Genomic DNA, 23,019 nt, shown 5'->3' with positions numbered 1-23,019 from the left:
ATTGCTAGTTAAAAAGGGGACTCCGGGCCGCCATAACAATGTCGCCCTCTGCAGCTAAATTGGAGTACAATTTTTATATTCCTCTCAAAAACCAGCCACACTTCCATTGATTATCATCATTTAAAATGGCTTTTTATTGATATAACAATTCCATACTGTGGAACAACATCCCATGTACATAAATCTCACGCGTTTCACCGATCTGTCTTTGTCATAGAGGACTCTGTGACTAAGCCAGTTTGGTGAAATGCATGAGAGGTGTTATGTACATGGCGTGGCCTCTGTGCATGGTGTGCAAAGTACCATTTAGGTTAGCAGGGCCCACATAAACATGTGGAGAACATAGAAATTCTCCGCAAATAGAGTCCTGGTGGAAGTTATACTCTCTATGTATATTGGTCCTTATGGGTGCCTTGAAATTTCACGCGTTGGCTGCCAGCACCATGAAAACAAACAACACAGGGTGTGAAGGAACCCACTTTTTTTGCGTGGGGTCTCCCCTTGAAATCCATACCAGACCCCATATCTAATAAGGATCTGGTATACATTTTGTAGGGGCCACAAATCTTTTACATTTTAGACTAGGGTAGCTCGGGATTTTGCATAATTTTAAAGGGTGCTGTGATTGAAAAAAAGGTTAAGGAATGCTGGTATGTTTTATTCTGGGATTAGGTCACTTTATAATAAATCAGTTTAAACTTTATATAACTATAAATTCATGTAATCCTGCCACTCCTAATCTAAGGGCCTGTTTGTCTTGGTAGACAATTGTAGCACATAATGGTGTCTCTACTTCCCGTAAATCTAATCATGTGTGAGGCAGGCGCAGGGCACGATTTGCTAAAGAGGTTATTTTTACTCTGGCCTATAGTCACATCCGGTACCTAATCAGTTTCAAAGAAATGTAAGAATATATATAAATTTCCCCATAAATTAAGTTTCATTTTTTTAGTAAGCAAACGGCACAGTCCCCATACCCCACTTATTATTAGATCAGCCATTTACCAAGGTATGACATTATTCTATGACACAGGCCTGATATTTTCCGGATGGGGGTTGTCACTATATGGTCCAAATACCAGCATAGCAAAACAGTGCTATTCACAAACCACCATGTATATATGACCCTGCTGTATTGTGCAGGGATGTAAATATATCATTTAGTATAGGTATGGTGAAGTCTCGTGCTGTATGAGACTACAGTCCTGGAATGACAGTACTCCATTAATAAATTGACTTTTGTTGATCTCACTTAAATGGTGTGCTGGTGACATCCTTTGCAAACTTGCTTGTTTAGATAGTGACAGTCAGGACACCTCCAGGACGTAGTGACAGTGTATGTCTCTGTCGCTACGCAACACTCTTCATAATTCATGAGAGTCGTAACATAAACTGACACTCGGAGAAGAAGCAGGAAACAATGACATGTGCTGTCCCCAGGATTTCCATCTTATAATCCTATTATTGAGCATTACAGAGCTCCAGGCTCACCTCCATCTGTCAGCTACATACCACCAAAGAGAAAGTTTGAAAAACATTGCCAAGAGTTTATTGTATTCACAAATTGGAATAGTTTTAGAACAGAGAGTAAACCTTTTCATTGACTGTCTGTCTGTCTGTCTGTCTGTCTGTCTGTCGGTCGATCGATATCTATCTTATATTATTATTGTTATATATATATATATTTTCACTATAGTTTGTTAGGAAGTCATCACAGCCAGGGCTATCGTGCAGGAGGATGAAGCTGCTCTACCATCATGGCTGCTGCCTTCTACATCTCAATTCTGCAGACAGCTGATGCTGCTCTGTTATGGACGGCTTAGTTGTCTTTCCTTTCAGGGTATAATAAACTAGCCCACTATAGAAACATGGCAGATAGAACTCTACTTTGCCGTGTTTGATGGCCAAATACCGTTCTAGCTCCTGCTAAGCAGGCATGTATAACACTAGTTTTTGAAGCAGAGGTCCCTCTGTAATCTGCCAGTCGCTGTATATCCAGGAATTTTGCTTTTTTTCCCCCAAAGAAACGGAGCTCCAGATTTTGTCTGTTTATATTGGCTTGTGATATTTTTATTCCGTTTTTGGGATTCTAAAAGTAAATTTAGGTAACATATACTTCCAGTTGTTTTTATGTAGTGGAGCATGCATACATTGTTCGTTTATTGGCGGACTATTTCTCCCGGGTCCATGCTCTAGCTGCAGGTTGTAGCTATAGGAACAGGATCCAGAGGTGGAAGTGAGCTGATAGTAAGCATCATCTGAAGCTGAACTACACCACAGAACATAATGAATTTCTTTCTGATTTACAGGGCATAACTTTTTTTTCTCTTCATTATATCAGATACAACTGGATGAACTGATCTACTAAGGATGAATCTTACCTTCCAGAGTTATGTAGAAGCTCTCTCTTTTATTCTCAGCACGATGGGAATGGGAGTAGCCATCTTTTGTCCATTTTGACTATTTCAGTGCTCCATCATCAGCTGCTTTTGTCGCTTTCTGACAATGGTCTGCGGTTAAGATTACGTGCAAAGCCACCATCATGCCTATGAGGATGGAGGTGCAGAATGTTTCTGAGCTTCCTGATCAGAGGATGCCCATTTCAGATGACCAGGAAATGGCTGGGAACTCCAACTTAGCACAGAGCAATTATGAGGAGATCAGAGAGTGGATTGAAAAGCAAGCACAGAGGGAACTAAGCTCAAACAAGACGCTGGCGGAAGGGGGTAGTGCTGAAATTACAAATCAAAAAGATTATGTTCTACCAAAGCCACCTGAGAAGCCTAAACGGAGACCGCACAAACTGGAGAGAGCTTTTTCTCTGGATGAAAAAAGCTGGCAAAGGAGATTTAAGACTAGCCAGGGGAGCTTAACAGACCTGCATGAATCTGGGTCATCATCGGGTTCTCTTCAGGAAGCTGCGATCACTGGGGAACGATCAGCCCTTGGATCAGACAGCCTGAATCACGACCATCCCTCCAGCCGGCAGAATCATTCTGCCCCGGGGTCTACTCCGCTTATCGCCAGCAGAATCGACATGACGTCCGCTTCGAAGAAAGTCAAGCCTTCTTCTAAATCTAAACCTCGCCTTGCACATGTAAAACCTTCACAGCCTTTGCCTCAGCTAGATTTTAATGTTACTTCCAGGGCTCTGAGGACGTCTAACAAAATAGATCCAGATTACATGGATTACAAGCAGCGTCAGATTCTCCGGCACAGCAGCAGTCTGAGTGACACACGGCTCCTTGGTACGGTGTGTGATCACTGCTCCAATGACTCTTTGAGGTCCACCTACAGCCTTCTCACCCCCATCCGATCCAAGGATGTCCGAAACAGGTACAAAAACGTTATAGAATCAAATGTAGTCAACAACGGCCAGGGTACTTTAACCTCTTGCCGTCCGCCCGTAGTAAAAAAACGGACGGACGGCACTGCTGCATTGGCGGGTTGCCGTCGCCATTTTTTTCCTGCTCGCGCGCGCCCCCCAGCGGGCACGCACGGGCAGAAAAGACCCGACCATTGCACACACCCGTTACCGGGTGTTTCACATATTGGCGATCAGCGGCTCCATAGCCAGCTGATCGCCTATATGTGCTCGTTCGTCTCCTTGAATCCCGGGATCCGCTGCCCCATCTTGAATCCCGGGACCGGCTCGGAGGGCGTCAGGAGGAGGAGGACGGGAGATCAGCTCCTTGCTGATTTCCGTCCGGGCTGTGAATGCAGAAGTGATGTGTATTACATCACTTCCGCATTCACCTGTCAGTCATCGGTATTATCGTTTTTTGAGGTTTCGCGCGCGCACGCAATTTTAAGGCTTGACATATTTGGTGTCTTTTTACCCGACGTGAGCCCGTCTTTTATATTTTACCAAAAAATTGGGTAATAATAAATGTTTTATCATTTAATATAGGGGAAACTGTTTTTTTTGTTTTTTTTTAATTTTGGTAATTTTTCCTTAATATAGTAAAAAATAAAAACTCCCACTGGTGAATAAATACCACCAAAAGAAAGCTCTACCTGTCCCCAAAAAAGGGTATAAAATTCATTTCAGTACAGCGCTGCATGACGGAATAAACGTCAGTCAAAGTACCGCAGCGCTGAATACTGAAAAATGGCCTGGATGGGAAGGGGGTTTAACACCCCGGATGTCAACTGGTTAATGTAATTTCCATAACCGTCAGATATTAAGTTAGGGTTCCTGCATATGGGCCCCCTACACTATAAATGCTGCGTAAAGCCTTATATAAAAGTCAAAGGGGGGAATTTATCAAAACTGGAGCAGATGTGCACTGCACCCAATCAGCTTCTATCTCTCATTTTCAAATCTCAACTGAGCAAACTGAAGAGAGATGCTGATTGGTTGCCATGGGCAACTGTTCCAGATTCTGGCTGCTCAGGTTTTGATAAATTCTCTTCACTGGCTCCACGTGGTTGTTGGTGGCTATACGCCGGCACTACATGAACCTGTGCATACGCATGAGAGTTAAAGCATCAGGCACAGATTATTTGTGTCTGAGATTTTACCTCAGTGTGCAAGTATAGGTTTATGTAGTGCTGGTGTATACCTGCCGATAACCGTGTACAGCCGTTGACTTCTATATGAGGCTTTAAACTGCAGCCGGAGGTCCCTGGTGTTGGGAACACACCAGAATTTATGGGGATGGGCACCTGTGTGCAAGGGCCCTTAAAGCAGGACTCCTTCAGTATTTAAAGTGACATTAAACCCTCCAGATTTTTTACCATAAACCAATACTGTAATGTGTGCCTTACTTTAATCCATGGTTGTTTCCCTTCTCTTTGCTGCTCTTCCTTTTTAAATCCTTATCTCTTCTGATGTTAAAAAATCTGAGGGTTTAATGTCGCTTTAAGACCAAGCGCACATAATTTCCCAGCACACTTACAAGCTAGTCATCAAACCCCAAAAAAACAGATTACGTTGTAAACAATTTGTGTTAAAAGCAGAAGTTTTAGTTGCACAACGTTCACAAACATATGTGGAGACCACACGGCCTCTTCAAGGGCCCTCTGTGTAGTGTGGTCCTGACTCTAATCTATGAGAGCCTCCATCATGGAGCATATATATATATACATACATACATACATACATACATACATACATACATACATACATACATATTTTCTGTAGTTAAGCAACTAGTGAAAATAATTCAAGTGAAACTCTGTTCATCTTCTAGTTTTAGTTTCTGTGTCTTTGTTTTATTGTTTGCCTCTGCTAGGGAGATTTTCCCTGTAGCATCTACAGGTATTTTAATGTTTGTATCAGATTTTTACTTTATATGGTGTTGTTTTCTCCATTTATGAACAGTCTTCATTATGTATAAAGGACAATGTCAGGCTTCCATCTTACACCGTGTTTTCACAGAAGCTATCTGGAAGGCAGTCTATTGGCCAGTGGAGCATTGCTAGGGGCGGAGGAACTGGACCGATACTTCCCTGATAGGAGAGCAGGAATTTTCATTGCTACCTGGAACATGCAAGGCCGGAAGGTAATAAGCAGTGCCCCAGAGGCAGCCTCTTTGGGAACATTAACATTCTCCACTCTATCAACTCACTAAAAGACAGTGGCATTCCTCTGCTGTAGCATCAGGCACATTGAGGGAAATGTATCAAATCAGGAGCAGACAGAATCTGAAGCGGCTGTGCATGACAACCAATCAGCTTCCATCTTTCATTTTCAAAGCTTCACTGAACAAACTGAAGCAACTGCTCCAGATTTGATAAATTCCCCTCATTGTGCCTCATGTTGCAGTGATATAATTACAAGTTACTAGTGAATTTATAAGCTGCTTTCTCTGAAACATTTCTCAACCTGATGAAATTACTTTCACCAATATATCTACAGTATATGGCGGGTATTCTTCAGGGTGTTTACATTTGACTGCTATAAAAAGCTTTTGAAAATGCTTGCATTTTTTTCTTTGGATCCAGTCCATATGTTTTGCCTTTGCAGGTTTCTACACCTCTAGTTAAGATTTTTGTGGTTGCATCTAAAAAAAAGTCTTATATTCATGTGCGTTTTTGACAAATTTATACTTGTTATACAAATGCTTTGTCAGAAAATGAAAGAGAAATGTGGTCCTAATGTTGTTTCAGTTTTAGCTTAAAGGTTATTTCTTGGTGATGAGGTCAAACTACTCCAGTTGATCCTGCCAGAAATCCAGTGCTGTCCTGTGCATTCTGAAGTGTTATCTCAAGCAGTGTTATCAGCCCTGCCAGGTTAATCTCTGCAAACTACAGAGCACCCCACATGTTATGGAGTGAGCAGAGGGAGCTGTTCTGTAGTCCTGGTACTGACGAAGCTAATCCTCCATAGAAACAGTACAGTGAGAGAGTCACCGTAGGACAGGAAATGTGTTACTGGCAGGATCATGAGGTATAAATGAAGCAAGAAAGCCTGGAAAAAAAAAGAAATCTAACTTAGCTACCAGATCTAAGGACTGGTAATCTGCACTATTTTAAACTCTGTTTTTAGATGTAGATACACTTCAAATATTCTTCATGCCCAAATCAAACCTGTTTTACTCCGATACCATCCTAGTCTGTCTGTGAATGAGAGACCTGCCAGTCTAATGTATTTCAGGCATCGGGAGCTGCAATGAAGATGTTTAGGCTGTGCACAGGGAGGATGATGGTGCTCATTTATAGTCCATTGGGCAGCTGGGCTGTGCAGTGTGGCAGAAGTGTAAACACAAGACTGGCTGAACAGAATTACAAACGCATTACATATGTAATATATCTCATTACAATGGTACCTGGAAGTGGGCGGGATATACCGTGTTTCCCCGAAAATAAGACACTGTCTTATATTTTTTTTGGCTCAAAAAAAACACACTAGGTCTTATTTTTTTTTTTTTATGTATAACAATCTAAAGTTAATGCAAATCCAAATTAAATAATCCAAAATGGCAAAGTTAAGAATAGGGTGATCAGGGCAATCAGTACATTTCCGAGAGCAATTTGGTAGTCAGAATGAGCGAAGCGCAGTTTCACTATCAATTCCTCACAGGTGGAGTGCATTTGGTATCACTCCGCCTGTGACAGGAGCCGGCGCTATAGAGGAGGCATCGGCTTATGCGGCTCTGCTCCCTGCGCTACCGCTTCGCTTCCTCTAGCGCTGGCTTCGTTGGCACCGCTGATTTTCTCCCGCGGCTCTTCAAGTTCCCCCTTATGCCACCACCAGCCCTTGGAATGGTCAACACTAGGTCTTAATTTCGGGGTTGGTCTTATTTTCAGGAAAACAGGGTATTAGGCAGCAAGTGCAAAATGTTGTTCCTGAAGTTGGTGTTTGAAGCAGAAAAAATGGGCAAGCATTAGAATTTGAGTGACTTTGACAAGGGACAAATTGTGATGGCTACATGACTGGGTCAGGGCAACTCTAAAACTGCAGCTCAGGACAAAAATGGTCCAAGGAAAAAAAAACTGATGAACCAGCATCATTGGTCATGGGTGGCCAAGGCACATGGGGAGCGAAGGCTGGGCAGTGTAGTCTGATCCAGTGGAAGAGCTACCGTAGCTCACATTGCTGAAAAAGTTAAAGCTGGTTCTGATAGAAAGGTGTCTGAACACACAGAGCATCTCAGTTTGTTGTGTATGGGGCCACGTAGCCGGAAACCAGTCAGGGTGCCCATGCTGACCCGTGTCCACTGCCAAGTGCCTACATTGGGCACGTGGGCATCAGATCTGGACCATAGAGCAATAGAAGAAGGTGGCCTGGTCTGATGAATCATGTTTTCTTTTACATCATGTGGATGGCTGGGTGTGTGCCGCTTACCTGGGGAAGAGATGGCACCAGGATGCACTGGTAGACAAGCTGTTGGAGGCAGTGTGATGCTTTGGGCAATGTTCTGCTGGGAAACCTTGGGTCCTGCCATTTATGTGGATTTTATTTTGACATGTACCACCTACCTAAAGATTGTGGCTGACCATGTACACCCCGTCATGTAAATGGTATTCCCTGGTGGCAGTGGACTCTTTCTGCAGGATAATGTACCCTGCCACACTGCAAAAATGGTTCAAGAATGGTTTGAGGAATACAACATGTTCGAGGTGTTGACTTGTCCTCCACATTCTCCAGATCTCAATCCAATCGAGCATCTGTGGGTTGTGCTGGAAAAGCAAGTCCGATCCATGGAGCCCCCACCTCCCAACTTAAAGGAATTAAAGGATCTGCAACTTATCGCTTGGTGCCAGATACCACTGCATACCCACTGAGGTCTAGTAGATCCATGTCTCGATGAGTCAGGACTGTTTTGGTGGCAAGAGGGGGACCTACTTATTATTAGGAGGGTGATCGTAATGTTATGGCTGATTGGTATACTTTTTACCTGTATTTAGCGGTTTGCCTAGAGTTCAGCCTTCTGAGGTGTAGCGGTCCTCCTTGACATCACGTGAAGACTTCTTTCCATTCATTACCTAGCAGGGCTAAATTTACCTGCAGATTATTCTCTGAGGGAAATAAAAATACTTTCTTTTCCGGCTCGGGGAGTTGTTTAGTCCCTAAAGGCATTGAAGATCCCAGACCTGGCACTGCTTGTTACAACTGTCTCAGCTTCCTATGCTCATTTTCAACCTGCATCTGTCTCTGTGCCATCAGTGGCAGCTGTCATCAGGTCATGGGCCAAATGTGTTAGTTTATCAGCCATGTGATATTTGTAAAAGCCCGGTCTTGTTTCTATAAGCTTTACAAATAAATGATTGGGGCTTTTTCAGTAAGAATATGTTCATTATTTTAGGTACTGTGCAGAAAGAATATTGCATTTATTTAGGCATTCCAGTTTTGCATCAAGCCTTGTATATCTTCTGAGTACTGCACAACGTTGTATGGTACTAGCTCTTGGTTCCATAATACTGCACAACGTTGTATGGTACAAGCTCTTGATTCCATAATACTGCACAACGTTGTATGGTACAAGCTCTTGATTCCATAATACTGCACAACGTTGTATGGTACAAGCTCTTGATTCCATAATACTGCACAACGTTGTATGGTACAAGCTCTTGATTCCGTAATACTGCACAACTATATAAACTATAAACTATAATAATAATGAATGCAGAATGCGTAAGAAAAGTACCAGATATTTCTACTTAGTTTCCATCTGCCCTGCTGCGCTGAGAATAATCAAGAATGGTTAAGGCCTTGTTCACACCAAGCGCGTTCCAGGAGCAGAGCAGTTACAGACCGGATCAAAACTGCGTCCAATGTATTCCAATGGTATTTTGGGCTCTAGTTCACACCGGAGCGTTCAGTTCCAGAGCATGTAAAAACAACTGCAACAAGCCCTATTTTTCCCTGCTCTGGAATGCATGCAAACGCTCTGGAACACACTAAAGTCCATTCTAAACTAAAAAAACAAAAACGGCCTGGAACGCATCAAAAACACGGCACAACCCACTGAACTGCGTGTGCAGAAACTCATGCAGATCTGGTTTGGTGTGAACAAGCCCTTCTAGTCAGGTTCCATGGTATAGGGACAGAGGGGAGCAGTACATGTGGTGTGTGACTGTGTTCTGTAATTCAGCATATACATTTAGGCTGTTGGAATAGTGAGAGTCATTTCATTATTTCTCTTGATTTATTATGTTACTCTTGGCTTGTGCAGGAGCTTCCGGAGAGCTTGGACGACTTCTTGCTGCCACCAGACGATGATTTTGCTCAGGATATTTACATTATCGGGATTCAGGAAGGAAGCCCAGACAGGTAGGTGAACCTGAAAACCAGATGTCTGAAACTTGCTCTCCTTTCAATTGTCTCACATTGTCTCCCAGCTCTTATGTGCACACAGCAGTTTTAGCTGACGCAACCTTGTAATTGTTTACATGGTTACTATTCAGCACTGCTATGTACAATTAGGATACTGGAGATAGAGTGTGTTATTAGCATCAGGAAGTTAAAAGACTTGAAACTATCAGACCTCAGGGGACATTTCAGCTCTGGCAAAGTAAACCTAGTGATGGGGAAATAGAAATCATGCATAAGTAACCCTTTACAGCTATCATATTTTACGAGTCATTGCAGCCAAGCTGTTTTCAGAGGGATTCCTTCCAGCTGCCTAAATGTGGAATATAACATGGGTGCAAAAAAATGAAAAAAAGGCCTCAGTCATGAAGGGGTTAAAGGGGTGCTAACTTTCTTCATGTTTGCAGGAGGGAGTGGGAAGTCCGGCTCCAGGAGACTCTAGGACCCCATTATGTGCTACTGCACTCTTCTGCCCATGGTGTCCTCTATCTCTCCATCTTTATTCGTCGAGACCTCATCTGGTTCTGTTCAGGTATAATAAATGTGATTGTCACAGCATATGAGCCAGTTTGGAGTGCGTTAGTGCATATTACACCCTTCCCCACTGACTCAGTTGCTCCTGTGTCATTGTTTCCACAGAGGTTGAGTCCTCCACAGTGACCACACGCATCGTATCCCAGATCAAGACCAAAGGCGCTCTGGCCGTGTCCCTCACTTTCTTCGGAACGTCTTTCCTTTTCATCACTTCCCATTTTACATGTAAGTCTGATAACTGGGCAGTGTGCAGAGCATCCTGGAAAACATTTAGTAAAGAAATGATATCTGCAGCAACTAATCATTCTTCTTTCCATGGTCTTGCTTTGCTAAACTGGTTTATAATGGGCTGTTAAGGTTGCAGCACTTCACACGAGCTGATTAAGCCCAGATGTAACACATACAATCCTGAACGGTTTTCTTTCTTGCATTGTTTAAATTTGCAAAGTGAAACATACAACTTTGCAGCCAGACAAAGTATTACAGAAACGGTACAAATTTACCTAACTTAAAGCAAGTGATGTCTCATTAGAGAAGGATCATTTGCAACGAGTGCAATTTTAGATTTGCAGGTTCATAGTTGAGGTGCAGGATCGCCCCTGAATTCCTTGTCTCTTTGTACAATATAGAGGGTGGCATAACGGAGCATACCAGAGTTCAGAGTAAGACGGCAGTATTTGCATAGATTAATGTAGGACCACGTTGGAAACAAAAAGATTTCATTGTGTCCTGAGACTGAGGTCTAGAGAATTTTGTACTGTGAACTTCTACACAGACATCTTGAACCACATAGTGTACACTCCATTGATGACAATGTCTGGTATTGTTGATCTGTTATTGTTCATTGATTAGTTATTGACTCTTATCTCACTCTTTTGATTGACAGCTGGAGATGGAAAAGTGAATGAGAGGATTCAGGACTACAAGAAGATTGTTGAGAGTCTTGCACTACCTCGTAATGTCCCTGACACCAACCCATTCCGCTCTGATCCCTGTGAGTAACAAACTAGACATATGGAGAATATCACACCTGTTGTCCTCTTTAAGTGTTATGGCCAGAAACTCTTGTTGGCAACATGGGACTCAGTGTTAGCTGGCAGCTTCGTCATTCTTTGTTTCTTTAAAATGTTATTTAAAGGAGAACTATGGTGTTGGGGCTTTTCCCCATAGTTCTCCTTAGGGTAACGAGAGGACACAAACTAGCGTCTTCCCGTCACCCTAAAGCCGACAATTATGTCTGGATCCGCCCAGCTGTGTGAGTGACAGCTGGCTCTGCCTATCTAGAGGCAGAGCCAGCTGTACCCTCCCCCGTCCGTTCCGCCACTCAGCGCTGGAGGATCGGAGGGGGGAATCCAGCCCCTCCCCTGTCACGGCAGAGAGCCGTGACAGGATCATGAAGTGAGCGAACCCCGGTATGTGTTCGCTCACTTCCCGATCTACTGAGCCGACCTGTGACAGTCTCATTGTCACAGGTCGGCTAGAACTATGAGGATGAGTGAAAATCACTCACCTCATAGTTCTCCTTTTAAGCTCACATGTACAAAAACATAAGTACAATTAAAGCAGCATTGCAGCAAAGCTATAGATTCATGCAAAAGCTTTTAAATGTGTTTATAAACAGAGCTAGTATAATAACCTGAAGTCTGTATTTATATAGGAGACCCAGTCAAAAACTTGGGGAAAAAAACATGGAAAGCAACAATATTGCAAATAAGCACTTAGTGACATTAAACCCTCAGATTTTTTTAACATAAACCAATACTGTAATGTGTGGCTTACTGTAATCCATGGTTGTTTCCCTTCTCTTTGCTGCTCTTCCTTTTAAATCCTCATGTCTTCTCATGCTGGGGGAGAACTTCCCTTTGCAGCTCAGGGCCTCTTCCTGTAGTGCTCAGGTTGCAAACCTACACACAGACACCATGTATCCATTCCTGAGACAAGGCAGTCTGCTGCAAAACAGAAGTTCTGCAGAGCATGAGAACAGATACAGATTTAAAAGGAAGAGCAGCAAAGAGAAGGGAAACAACCATGGATTACAGTAAGGCACACGTTACAGTATTGTTTTATGTTAAAAAATCTGAGGGTTTAATGTCACTTTAAAATCCTTTGATTTTTCTGTGCTTTTACCTGAAATTATTGTTTTCATTTCATATGTGCCTTTGAACTTTGTGACTACTTCAGGAAGAGTCAATTCCAGCACAACCCCCCTCCTTGCACGTCATAACCCTCTACATTTCTGGGAGTGTTTAATGTCTGTGCTGGCCCAACTCATAGCCTCCATATTATTTCCTTACATAACCTTTAATGAAGCTGGTGGAGGAGGAGCAAAGGGGCATACTGTAGTGTGCCACTTGAGTGATAGCTCTGAGTGGACTGAGGCTGCTGACATCACATCCAAGATGTTTGTGCCCAGCTATAGTCTCAGACCTTATATATGTCTACACAGGGGGGCTTTTGCAGGTAAATAACATGCATAACATTTGCACATATAATCTTATGGGAAGATTTTTGTAAATGAATGGTCTGGCTACAGGATAACCACCATAACACCTTTGTACCAGTGGTCAGGCTTAGAGTGAGGGTGCCAGCAGTGTGAGCCATTCACACTTTGTGGCAATTTCCTGTCATCCAAACTGTTTTGAGCAGAGGGAGAGGTTAACCAAACCTTTTTCTTTTGGCTTTAATCCTCTTTTGGGTCAAAGGAGCACATTTACTTATGGCACAGCCAGCTATATTTACTAATGTGCTCCTGTGACACAAAGTCAGCATCTAACGGGCTACAGCCCTCTATTTGCTGACAGCACAGTACTGCACTGCAGCCGGGAAAGATCCCAACAGAATTGTCGGGATCCACCCCGCTGCCTTGCAAAACACAGAAGTTTCCCACCACACTTATCAACTAGCCAGTAACAAACAATTACACTGTCTAACAGTATGCGTTAAAAACAGAGATTTTAGTTGCACATCTTGTGCAAAATATGTGGAAGCCAGCGCTGGTGATTGATGTAGAGGGGTTCGTGATCGATCAGCTCTTGATCTATGGAGACGGCATGCGACACCTGCAGTGTCATGCGCTGGCTCTTTTTATTCGGAAGAGTACATTTTACACTCCCAATACTTCTCCTTGTAAGGAGGGGAGAACACCAGGAATCTTGTGTATGTGTTTTTTTTGTTGGGGGTTCATCCTCTTGTTATATACTGTGGTGCACTGCCGTTCTTACTCCAGTGCTAATGTTTTACTAGTTTTTCACAGGAAAGGACAAGTAGACCGTGTAGTGTTTGTCTTGTGTAACCCTATACAGCCAAGAGGGTAAGGGCCTGTGTCAACAGGATTTTGTTCACATCAGATGGGTTTTTGCTTCTCCATACAAGTCTATGGGAATGCAAAATCAGCATGAAGCTTGTCAAATGCTCCTGTCTGTTATTAATGTCTGTACGATCTCAAAAAAGTCTCAAACTAATGCCATCAAAATCAAACCCTGTCCAAACAGGCCCTAATGCAGTGTGCTTAGCGATACTAGCCCTCTTACATCTCCTAAAAGACTTGTTCTCTTGTAGTAGACATTGTGAGTTTCCAAACCTCCAATTATGCAGTACCCCATGGCAAGGCAGACCCACTCCTTGCATGGGTTGTTTTTCTGACCACTGATCTTGTATCATGGTAATAAACAAAAGCATGCAGTTAGTGTTAATAATGGTCCAGTAAAAGCCATACATCTGTCTTGTCCTATATATGTGTCCTCTGTGCTTGACCCACCAGTGGATGCTACTACACGATTCGATGAAGTCTTCTGGTTTGGCGACTTCAACTTCCGTTTGAACAAGGATCGGAATGGGGTGAACTCCATTCTACAGCACAATCTGGTGAAGGATATGTCCCAACTTCTTCAATACGACCAGCTCCTCAAAGTCATGAACGGAGGTAAGATATGGGAACAGAGCGTGTGTAAGAACCTTAAGCCTCTTCATACATCACCTGCCTCTAGGGCACTTAAAGAAGCATTAGTAGTCAACCAATAGGTCCCCTCCTTGATTTTCTCTTTAATAAACCTCACTGTGGCCATTGAAGAGATCAGATTATCTATTCCGTGAGCTGCACTTCCTTTTGTAGGCAGTTGGTAGTGGAGGAACAAATAAATGTCAGATGACTGAAATGAAACTACAGTAGTCTGTTACTGTTTTATGGTCACATCTTTTGCCTTGAAGAAGGGACCCTGCGTGGCCCCGAAACGTCGGCTCTTTTTGATTGTTGTGACACAATTGTCCAATAAAAAGGACTTATTCATTTGAATCATTTTGAGTGCTGGTGACCTATCTTTTTCTACTTTGTGTTTTGCACGGTGCCATCCGTGGTAGTTACTACAAGCACCATCTTTGTTTATTGGCCGGGACTGCTGAAAGGTGTGCGGAGAGCACCCCCACCAACTGTTACTGTTTTATGTCGCGTGCCATTCATAGCATGATAAACGTTTATTTTGTAATATTCAGGCTCCATATTTAAAGGGTTTCAAGAAGCAGCAATTGAATTTCTTCCTACGTACAAGTTTGATATTGGCTGTGATGAATATGACACAACGTCGAAGCAGAGAACTCCGTCATATACAGTAAGAACATCTCAAGCCTTAAGATTATTGGGAGTTGCACTGTTTCTGTACCCAACCCCACTATTGCATCATCATACCTATTGATTCATAGGGGCTCAGCCCCGCCATGCTTTTGTTTTGTGTGAGAGAGTATTTGAGGAGGCATTGGTGCTAATATGAATATTTTATATGTGTTCCATCGTAGGACAGGATCGTCTACAAGAGTCGCCAAAAAGGAGATATCCGGGTCCTGAAGTACGCCTCCTGCCCCCTGGTGAAAACATCAGACCACCGGCCTGTCTTTGGGTTATTTGAAGTGCGGATAAGACCCGGGAGAGATAAGTACGTTTTGCTAGCAGTAGATATATATATAAAAAAATAAAAATAAACCTTGAGAGTTTAATTATACTTTAAGCATATCTTAAAGGGAAATATGTTAGCACATAAAATGCATCTGTATTATAGTTATGGTCCAGGTAAACTGAAATGATACTTTGGAATCTCCCTTTTTCCAGTATCCCGTTGGCCGCAGGGCTCTTTGATCGTGAGTTGTATCTCCTGGGAATCAAGAGGCGAATTTCACGAGAGCTGCAAAAACGGCAGGTGATAAAGAACCAGAAAAGTAGTGCAGTCTGTGCAATCTCCTGACTAGAGAAGGATGGAGCCTGGTGAGCAGATGGACATAAGTGTTTTACTTACCTGTCATGGCTGACTGCTGGTGTCAGGATTCTTCAAAGTGTGCCTACAGTGTAGGAATCCATTACAGTGGCTGAGGGTTTAGAATCAACCAATCACTTTAATTAGGGGCATGTGATGTCATTGCCATATTGTGAGGTGAATCAGTGTGCAGTCTATCACTTTGCTTGGAACTTGTGTTTTAGTTCAGCACCGTTATTAGTTCCTAGCAAACTGCTGAATATTGATCCACCTTAGAGAGAGGATGCCTGCACTGCATGTAGCTGGCAGGAGTGCCAGTTCTTGGGTGTTATCATTGTCCTGTAACTTGATAACACAGAAGCCTGTGATGTTAAACACTGTTTTATTTTTAACAATGAAAGCATGTGAAAAGGGACCATTTTACTTAAAGTGGCTTAAAGTGATCTCACCGAAACAGTAAATGTTGCAATATTAACTAGCTTGCAGAGGATGCTCTAGATTCTTGGTTCTCAACTGGTGGGTCGGGACCCCGTGTTCATTGGGTCGCCGCATGCCTTCCACTTTTCTAGATGAGAGGCTCCTCTGCCTCCCCCTAGCGCAACACTGTCAGTTCTTGCGCCAGATTGCATCTGTAGTTGTGTATGTATGTCAGTATTTGAGGGCCCGTTCACACTAGTACCGTGCAATTAACACATGTACCAAGCAATCACCTACCATGCATTCTTGTGTGGGAGATGTGTTGCGTTGCCATTCATTTAAATGGTACCACAAACGCACCTCCCACCCACAGTTTGTACGCCCGTACTGGAACGCACGGTACTGCAGTGCCGTGCGACTTGGGTCACGACTTAATGACCAAGGACATATGTGGGTCCTAAAGTTACACAGGTTGAGAACCACTGCTCTAGATGCTAATCGTGTGAGCTCCCAGCATGCATCTTTCTTTGGCCTTCCTGTGTTATACTGTAATGTAATATATGTAAATATTTATTTATCTTCTAACTGGCCGGGAAATAAAATCATTCCTCATCTCCTGTGTTGGGTGCCTTTTTAAATAATTCAGTTAAGATTTACCAATATCACAGATATGCCTATCCATTCACAAGAGACCTGGGACATTATTGACTCTTCATATTCATGAGAATGCAGATTTTCCAATTGCTAGAGGTCAGCTAAAACACAGCTACACTTCCCAAGTGTAAGAATACAACCTAGCCAGTCACTGTAGACCAGTGACAACACTGAACTTCATATTCATAAGAATGCAGATTCTCCATTCCCTAACTACCAGTGAAATCGCAGAAATTCATGAGAACGTACCTTAGGTCAGTGACATCACTGAGACACTTCCTGTTCGTGTGAACACAGACTATCCATTCACTAGAGACCATTGACATCACTGACGCTTCATGTGCATAGGAAAACAGACTATTCAATCACTAGGTACCAGGGAGACACTTCATATTTATCAGAAAGCAGGCTGTCCAATCACTAGGTACCAGTGACATCAGGGAGACACTCCACATCCATGTGAACACTGCCTATTCATTCACTGTACATCCGATCTGCTCACCAGTGACGTCACCAACAATTCATACTCATGAGGACACAACCTATATGTTCACTAGAGACCATTGAAGACCCAAAATGACTGCTTATACACTAAACATCAGGATTCTGATCTTACGAAGGGGCTTCACAAATCGTTTGCTATCTATTCTATACTTAAGACAATTACTGTTCAGTAAAAGAAAACTTTATTAAAAACAGATAAAATCACACTATCATATGTTTACGGCGAGTATGGCTACAAGTGGGAGTCATTCTGGCCTTGAGGGCTCCCTATAAAGTCCATCTATACTGAAACTGGTGTGATAGCCACACAGAACACTTCTGCTTTCCCTAATGAACTCAAGGAGTTCATTGTTTATGTAGCCAATCCTAATTCATTTAAACTTGGAAATAATGTTTGCAGCGATAGTGAAACATTGTAGCAAATATTCCATTAAAGAAGTATTAAGTCAGTGTGATATTAAAGTCAAAAGGGTTATTAAATGCTGATTGAGTCACTTACAATGGATGCTGCTTCTTGATGTTTCCTGCAGAATCAGCTGGTCCACTGGGCCCTGATATCCTGTTATAGGGTGGCTCCTTGCCTTTGAAGGGTCCTATGGAACCACCCATGTTGGTGCGTCTCCACATACACAGCAAATCAAACGAATTCCCTTTCCCATGGCCCCCCTCCAATAGGCTAGTGGATGGACAGTTCCTGTAGTCTGCTCTCTCCCTTGTGATCTTGTACTGGACAGGAAGTTCAGGGAAGCCACTCTAAGAGACTAGGAAGCAGCTGTTCAGAAACATGATAATTGTAAGTGTTTTGCTTTGCTGAGCAATGTATATTTGATCTGGACTCATTATTGAAAAAAGCTTGAGAGTTTAATACTACTTTAAAGGAGAACTATGGGGTCAGTGTTTTTCCCCATAGTTCTCCTTAGGGTAACGGGAGGACACAAACTAGCGTCCTCCCGTTACCCTAAGCTCAGTATACCGTGATCTATACTGAGACGCCGGAGCGGATCCCGACATCGATGTCGAGATCCGCCCAGCTGCGTGAGTGACAGCTGGCTCTGCCTATCTAGAGGCAGAGCCAGCTGTACCCGCCCCGTCCGTTCCGCCAGTCAGCGCTGGCGGATCTGAGCGGGGAATCCAGCCCCTCCCCTGTCACGGCAGAGAGCCCTGACAGGATCGAGAGGTGAGCGAACGCCGGTATGTGTTCGCTCACCTCCCGATCTACTGAGCCGACCTGTGACAGTCTCATTGTCACAGGTCGGCTAGACCTATGAGGTGAGTGGAAATCACTCATCTCATAGTTCTCCTTTTAAGGATGCTCAAAATCCTGACTGTCATAGAAGAACTGAAGAAGAGGAAGCATATAGAGCAGTAAAGACCACCCGAGGGTATAGCCCACACCCCCACTCAATTCACAACTTCATATTTGTGAAGCAGTGTTGCCAATCCTTCTCTTTGTAATTCCAACGTATCCAAGTTAGACAGGTTCACTGCTAATTCATGTTAGTAAATGGCTTACCTGCGAGGTACGTTCCACTAGAAAAACAGTGGAAGGCCAATACTGTTTCCGGAGGGTAGAAACAGCAAAATGATTGCATGTATATTTTACTATATCCAGAATCCCCTGAACCTGCACTTGGGTAAGACCTCAATATTGCTCTGACACAGAGCCGTATATATCTGCTGTGAAATAGGCTTTGTTGTCTCTAACTTCTAGTCTCACAGGATTTTAAATTGTCACTACTGTGCTGCTCACCATTCTCCTTGCTGCAGGGAAAACTGCAGTGTAATAATGTCTCTGCTTCAAGCATTCACAGAGCCACAGGAAAAGATCAGCTGCTGGGCACCCACAGGCCATCTAGTGGCAAGTCATTTGCCCTCTGTCTGCCTTTTATTGGGTACAGCTTCCAGAGTTCAGTATTGAAGACCTGGACCCACTTACATCCTAAAAGGAGCCTGCAGGAGAGCATGTTGCTGCAAATGGCTTACCCCCTGCACTGCTGTAACTAGAGGGCAGCTATCACCATTTACATTGATCAATATCTCTTCTTCCAACATGTCCACACAATTCTTGTCTTGTTAGACAGAACAGCCTGCACTGCCAGTCCTCACTCCCTCAGTACTCCTGTCCAGGTCGTTACAGGATACTGCTATTTAAGCATTTGCCCCAGCTGTATTTAAAAACACTTTTAAATGTTCTTAAAGTAGATCTAAACCCAATTACTAAAATCTTTAAACCTAATTACAAAACATCTTTTCAAGCTCTTTAAATCTGCAGCGATCATTAAAATAATACCTGGTGCTCCTGTGTTGTCACCTTATCAAAAAAAGGTGAAAAAAATGACAATTGTGTTGTCACACTGCTTTAGTAAACTGAAGATCACTCAATGAGGGTTTAGATGTACTTTACTTAGGGATGCACCGATACTGAGCATTTGGATAAGAACTCGTACTCACCCAAATGCTCTGATACTTACTCCAATACTGGAACTTCCAGTCAGAGAGAGAGTTCCTCTGACCAGCAGTGCCGCGAGGGAGCCTGGAGCTAGCTTCCCAGCCAATCAGGAAGTGGGTCCTGACCTGCCTCCCTTATTGGCTAGGAAGATGGCTTCATGCTGCTTAGCAACACTGCGAGGCAGCTTGGCTTTTTTTTTTTCCATTAAAGTTTTTGTTTTAACAAAAGGATGACAACAATACAGAAATGCAGAGAGAGAGGGATACATCCAGCATGGGGTACATTCCACCGTAGTGAGGCCACTCCATAGTGTTGATATTACAAATCATCGTAGGATCATTGAAATCCGCTACCACCTTGTGACAGTAGTTCACCCTGTGAACGTTGCAACCTGCAACATTTCATCTCCTGAACATGGGTCTCATCCTGTGCGTGTCCCATGTGCCCCTGCCTCTTAGTACCGCTGCCTTCCCAACACCATTGATGGTGTGTCAACCTTTATCTCATGTCATGACCCCGCTTCCCGATTAATTGGCCCCACACTACCTTGGGATATACTGGTATTCAGCATCGGCAAGTACAGAAAAAAAAACTATCAGTGCTGACAAACCAGTGTTGGTGCATCCCTAACTCTAATACATACTTTGACTTAGGGATGACTTTTTCTAGTTGGCTATAGCTTTAGCTGCCTCCTGCCTGTCATTTAACTCTGAGCCACATAGAAGCTAAAACTAGGAAAATGATCAAATAACTTAGTTTCTTTTTTCCCCCCATTTAATCCAGCAATACAAATTCCTTCACAGAGGAGGGTACTTACTATTTGCTATCCAACAATGGCTTAAGCTGCAGGTTTCTTTTTCTGAGGTATCGTACTCTATACTGCAACATGTATAATGTTAGTCAACCTATGCAGAGCAAAGCAACAGGTTCACTTAACTGCCCCCTTTTCCAGCAGCTGTACAAACTCACCTAACCTTTGCTCCCCCACAGCTGTTTGGCTGCTGGGAGCAGAGAAATACCTGGTACACCCAGGTATGGGGCTCACGTGACTCACTCCTCTTCCTAACGGATGACAGCACTTCTTGATTTGGGGGAGCACTGTCACATGGGGGCAGAAAGAGTCCTCAGCCCTGTGTAAGCTCAAAATCATTTATAGACGGCCTTCTCTCTTTGCTCCTGGCAGCCAAATTGGGGAGTGAGCAAAATGTACAACTGGTAGAAGTTAAGTGAACCTGTTGCTTTGCCCTGCATTAAAAAAAAAGCACATGTTCACTTTGACAGCTGACACTCACACAATGACATAACTTGATGCAGTCCTTTAAAGTTAAACAGACAGAGAATATGTATACAGAACCATTGTAGACGAGAATGTGGTCTGTCCATTCAGCATGGAGATGCATCAGGCTGCAATGCGGTCACCAATTCCCGAAGGCGACAGGCTCAATGCAGCTATCTTGCGGTTTCTTCTGGGTTGGCCAACGTACACTTTTGTTTTTAGCAGCAGATCCTGTCTGGAAAATTGGGTTTCATTGACCACGGCTGTGACACTTTCTATGCCAAACATCCATAAACACAAATATCGGTGTAGCACAAACGCAGTCCTCTTGTGGCGTCTCTTTCGAGATCACAGCAGAGACTCAGCGGTCGTCTTAGTTCAGTGCTCAATGAAGCAATCTATCGGAACAGGCGATATGACCGTGGAAGGCGTCCATCTTTACTGGAGAGAGCAGCCTGGATCTGATCATAGTCTGGTAACTCTGAGAGGTCCCCCAACGCAGCCACTGCAGGCTTATTCCTCAGCATCTTTGTTGCTACCCTCTTGATGTCACTTGCTTTGATGTTGCCTGCAAAAGTGTATTAAGTAAGCGGTTAAACCAGCACTTGAAAAACATTTTTAAGTTTTCTTCATTAGAGCACTGTGTGGTCACTGTACAAAGCATCTGTTCAGTTGTTTTGTTACTGCTACATATATAAAGTTGCATCTCACAGATTTCACTGCAGTTGTCCTAGGAGAGAAAACAAGCATGACTGTCCTGTCCCATAACCCCTTGTTATTGGAAGGAGCTTGTGCGGTGTAGGGCTATCCTGATCTCCTTCGTCGACACTACTCACTAATAAGGCTGCACAGCTCATGGGGGAGTTTCCGGGTGCCAGTTGCCAACACTTGTCTCCCAACGTCCTCGAAAATTACAGGTCGAGATTCCAGGTTCATCATCAGCATTGATTTCAGCTGCGTCTTTGCCCGGTCCAGCTCCACCTGTGTGCAGCAAAATATTAACAGGTTCAATTTACAACCCTGGATGGGAAGTGGCGGTGCTGTGACATCCCTCTATCCTGATTGTAACTGCACGTCATGCACAGCGCAACCCACAACAGTCTCAAGAATGAAGCAGTGCATGCAGGGAAGGCTCTTTTTTTGTGTTTCACTCCCACACAAGAAATACCAAGAATCACAGATACAGAAAAACATAAATGCAGTTAGACAACAGAAACTTTTTAGGTTATTTGGCAAGTTAAAAAATGAAGCCTGTGCTAAAAGCTTTTCATGAACATTTTTCTACACTTTAAGGTTAAAGAACTGTGAGCAGAAATTAGGAAAAAATAATATCATCTGCCAATGACACGCATCTAAAAACCCAAATATAATGCTTTAAATCACAGCTCTGTAAACCCATATAACTCGCAGGCATTTTTACAAAGCACCAGTGTAGTTTGGCCCATAAAGACATCTGAATGGTACTGTATATAAAGCACATTCCAGAGGCTATCAGACCCCATTCACACTGAGCTACATCAAAAAAGCGCTGATTTGAGCAGAGCGACTTTGAGCTACAGTGCACTTATTGTCGCGCTACTTTTGGCATGGACTTTGTAGCTGCAACATTGGGCTCTATCCAATCAAAAGCGGTCTTGATGTGACATAATTCCTCTTCCTGCTTATATTTCTGTGCAAAAGTGACACTTTTGTAGTGTGACATTGAGCTACACCATTGAAGTCTATTGAAGGCCAAATCGCACGAAATCCGCCGCAAAGTAGGTCATGCACAAGCTACAGGCGACATTGAGCTGTGAGATGGGAACGGTTCCATTGAAATGCATTGAACACGCTACATTAAGCTGACGTTTGAGTGATTTTTGAGCTGAAATCGCGCTACAAATCGCTCAGTGTGAATGGGGTCTTATAAAACCTGCGCCAGTCAGCTGAAAGGTGATTGGCTGCCACACACAATTCTAATATGGCTCATTTTCAGGCAAGCACAGAAAAAATAAAGGGCATTGGATTATCTGCAGTGCATACACACAAACAGGCGCACTTATTTTTTTTACATGAGGTCATTCCACATTTTTGGTAAATAGTATGCAAAAATAATTGAAGGATGCAATACAGACCTCCCCTACAGATCCCGCCATCAGTGTGAACTCTCGCGTGATAATCTCAACCATCTCTCTCACCTGCAAGC

At 43.3% G+C, this 23,019-nt stretch overlaps 2 protein-coding genes across 2 annotated transcripts in view; one reads left to right on the top strand and one right to left on the bottom strand.

Moving 5' to 3' along the window:
* The first annotated feature begins 2,313 nt into the window (after window positions 1-2,313).
* INPP5E (inositol polyphosphate-5-phosphatase E) lies at window positions 2,314-16,001 on the top strand. The gene is made up of 10 exons (XM_018572198.1): window positions 2,314-3,336; window positions 5,384-5,507; window positions 9,624-9,721; window positions 10,168-10,292; window positions 10,400-10,519; window positions 11,181-11,288; window positions 14,055-14,216; window positions 14,783-14,898; window positions 15,083-15,219; window positions 15,393-16,001. The coding sequence occupies exons 1-10, from the start codon at window positions 2,543-2,545 to the stop codon at window positions 15,523-15,525; spliced, it is 1,917 nt and encodes a 638-aa protein (XP_018427700.1). The 5' UTR covers window positions 2,314-2,542; the 3' UTR covers window positions 15,526-16,001.
* Window positions 16,002-21,015: 5,014 nt separating this feature from the next.
* Window positions 21,016-23,019, bottom strand: part of PMPCA (peptidase, mitochondrial processing alpha subunit) — a 12,656-nt gene continuing 10,652 nt past the window's right edge. The window contains exons 11-13 of the mRNA XM_018572197.1: window positions 22,949-23,011; window positions 21,671-21,815; window positions 21,016-21,402 (exon numbers count right to left, since the gene is read on the bottom strand). Coding sequence (XP_018427699.1) covers window positions 21,233-21,402; window positions 21,671-21,815; window positions 22,949-23,011 — 378 coding nt within the window. The 3' untranslated portion in view covers window positions 21,016-21,232. The remainder of the gene's footprint in view (window positions 21,403-21,670; window positions 21,816-22,948; window positions 23,012-23,019) is intronic.

This window comes from Nanorana parkeri, unplaced genomic scaffold (genome assembly GCF_000935625.1).
Source record: "Nanorana parkeri isolate BGI_ZX_2015 unplaced genomic scaffold, ASM93562v1 scaffold1967, whole genome shotgun sequence".
Lineage (NCBI taxonomy): Eukaryota > Metazoa > Chordata > Amphibia > Anura > Dicroglossidae > Nanorana > Nanorana parkeri.
This window is presented reverse-complemented; position numbering and strand designations above follow the sequence as displayed.

Excerpts from the sequence above, each read along its gene's own strand:
- INPP5E (XM_018572198.1), top strand. The coding sequence starts at position 2,543 with ATGCCTATGAGGATGGAGGTGCAGAATGTTTCTGAGCTTCCTGATCAG. Across the intron at positions 9,722-10,167 it reads CAGGAAGGAAGCCCAGACAG|GAGGGAGTGGGAAGTCCGGC; the intron begins GTAGGTGAACCT and ends TCATGTTTGCAG. Across the intron at positions 14,217-14,782 it reads CCTCAAAGTCATGAACGGAG|GCTCCATATTTAAAGGGTTT; the intron begins GTAAGATATGGG and ends TGTAATATTCAG.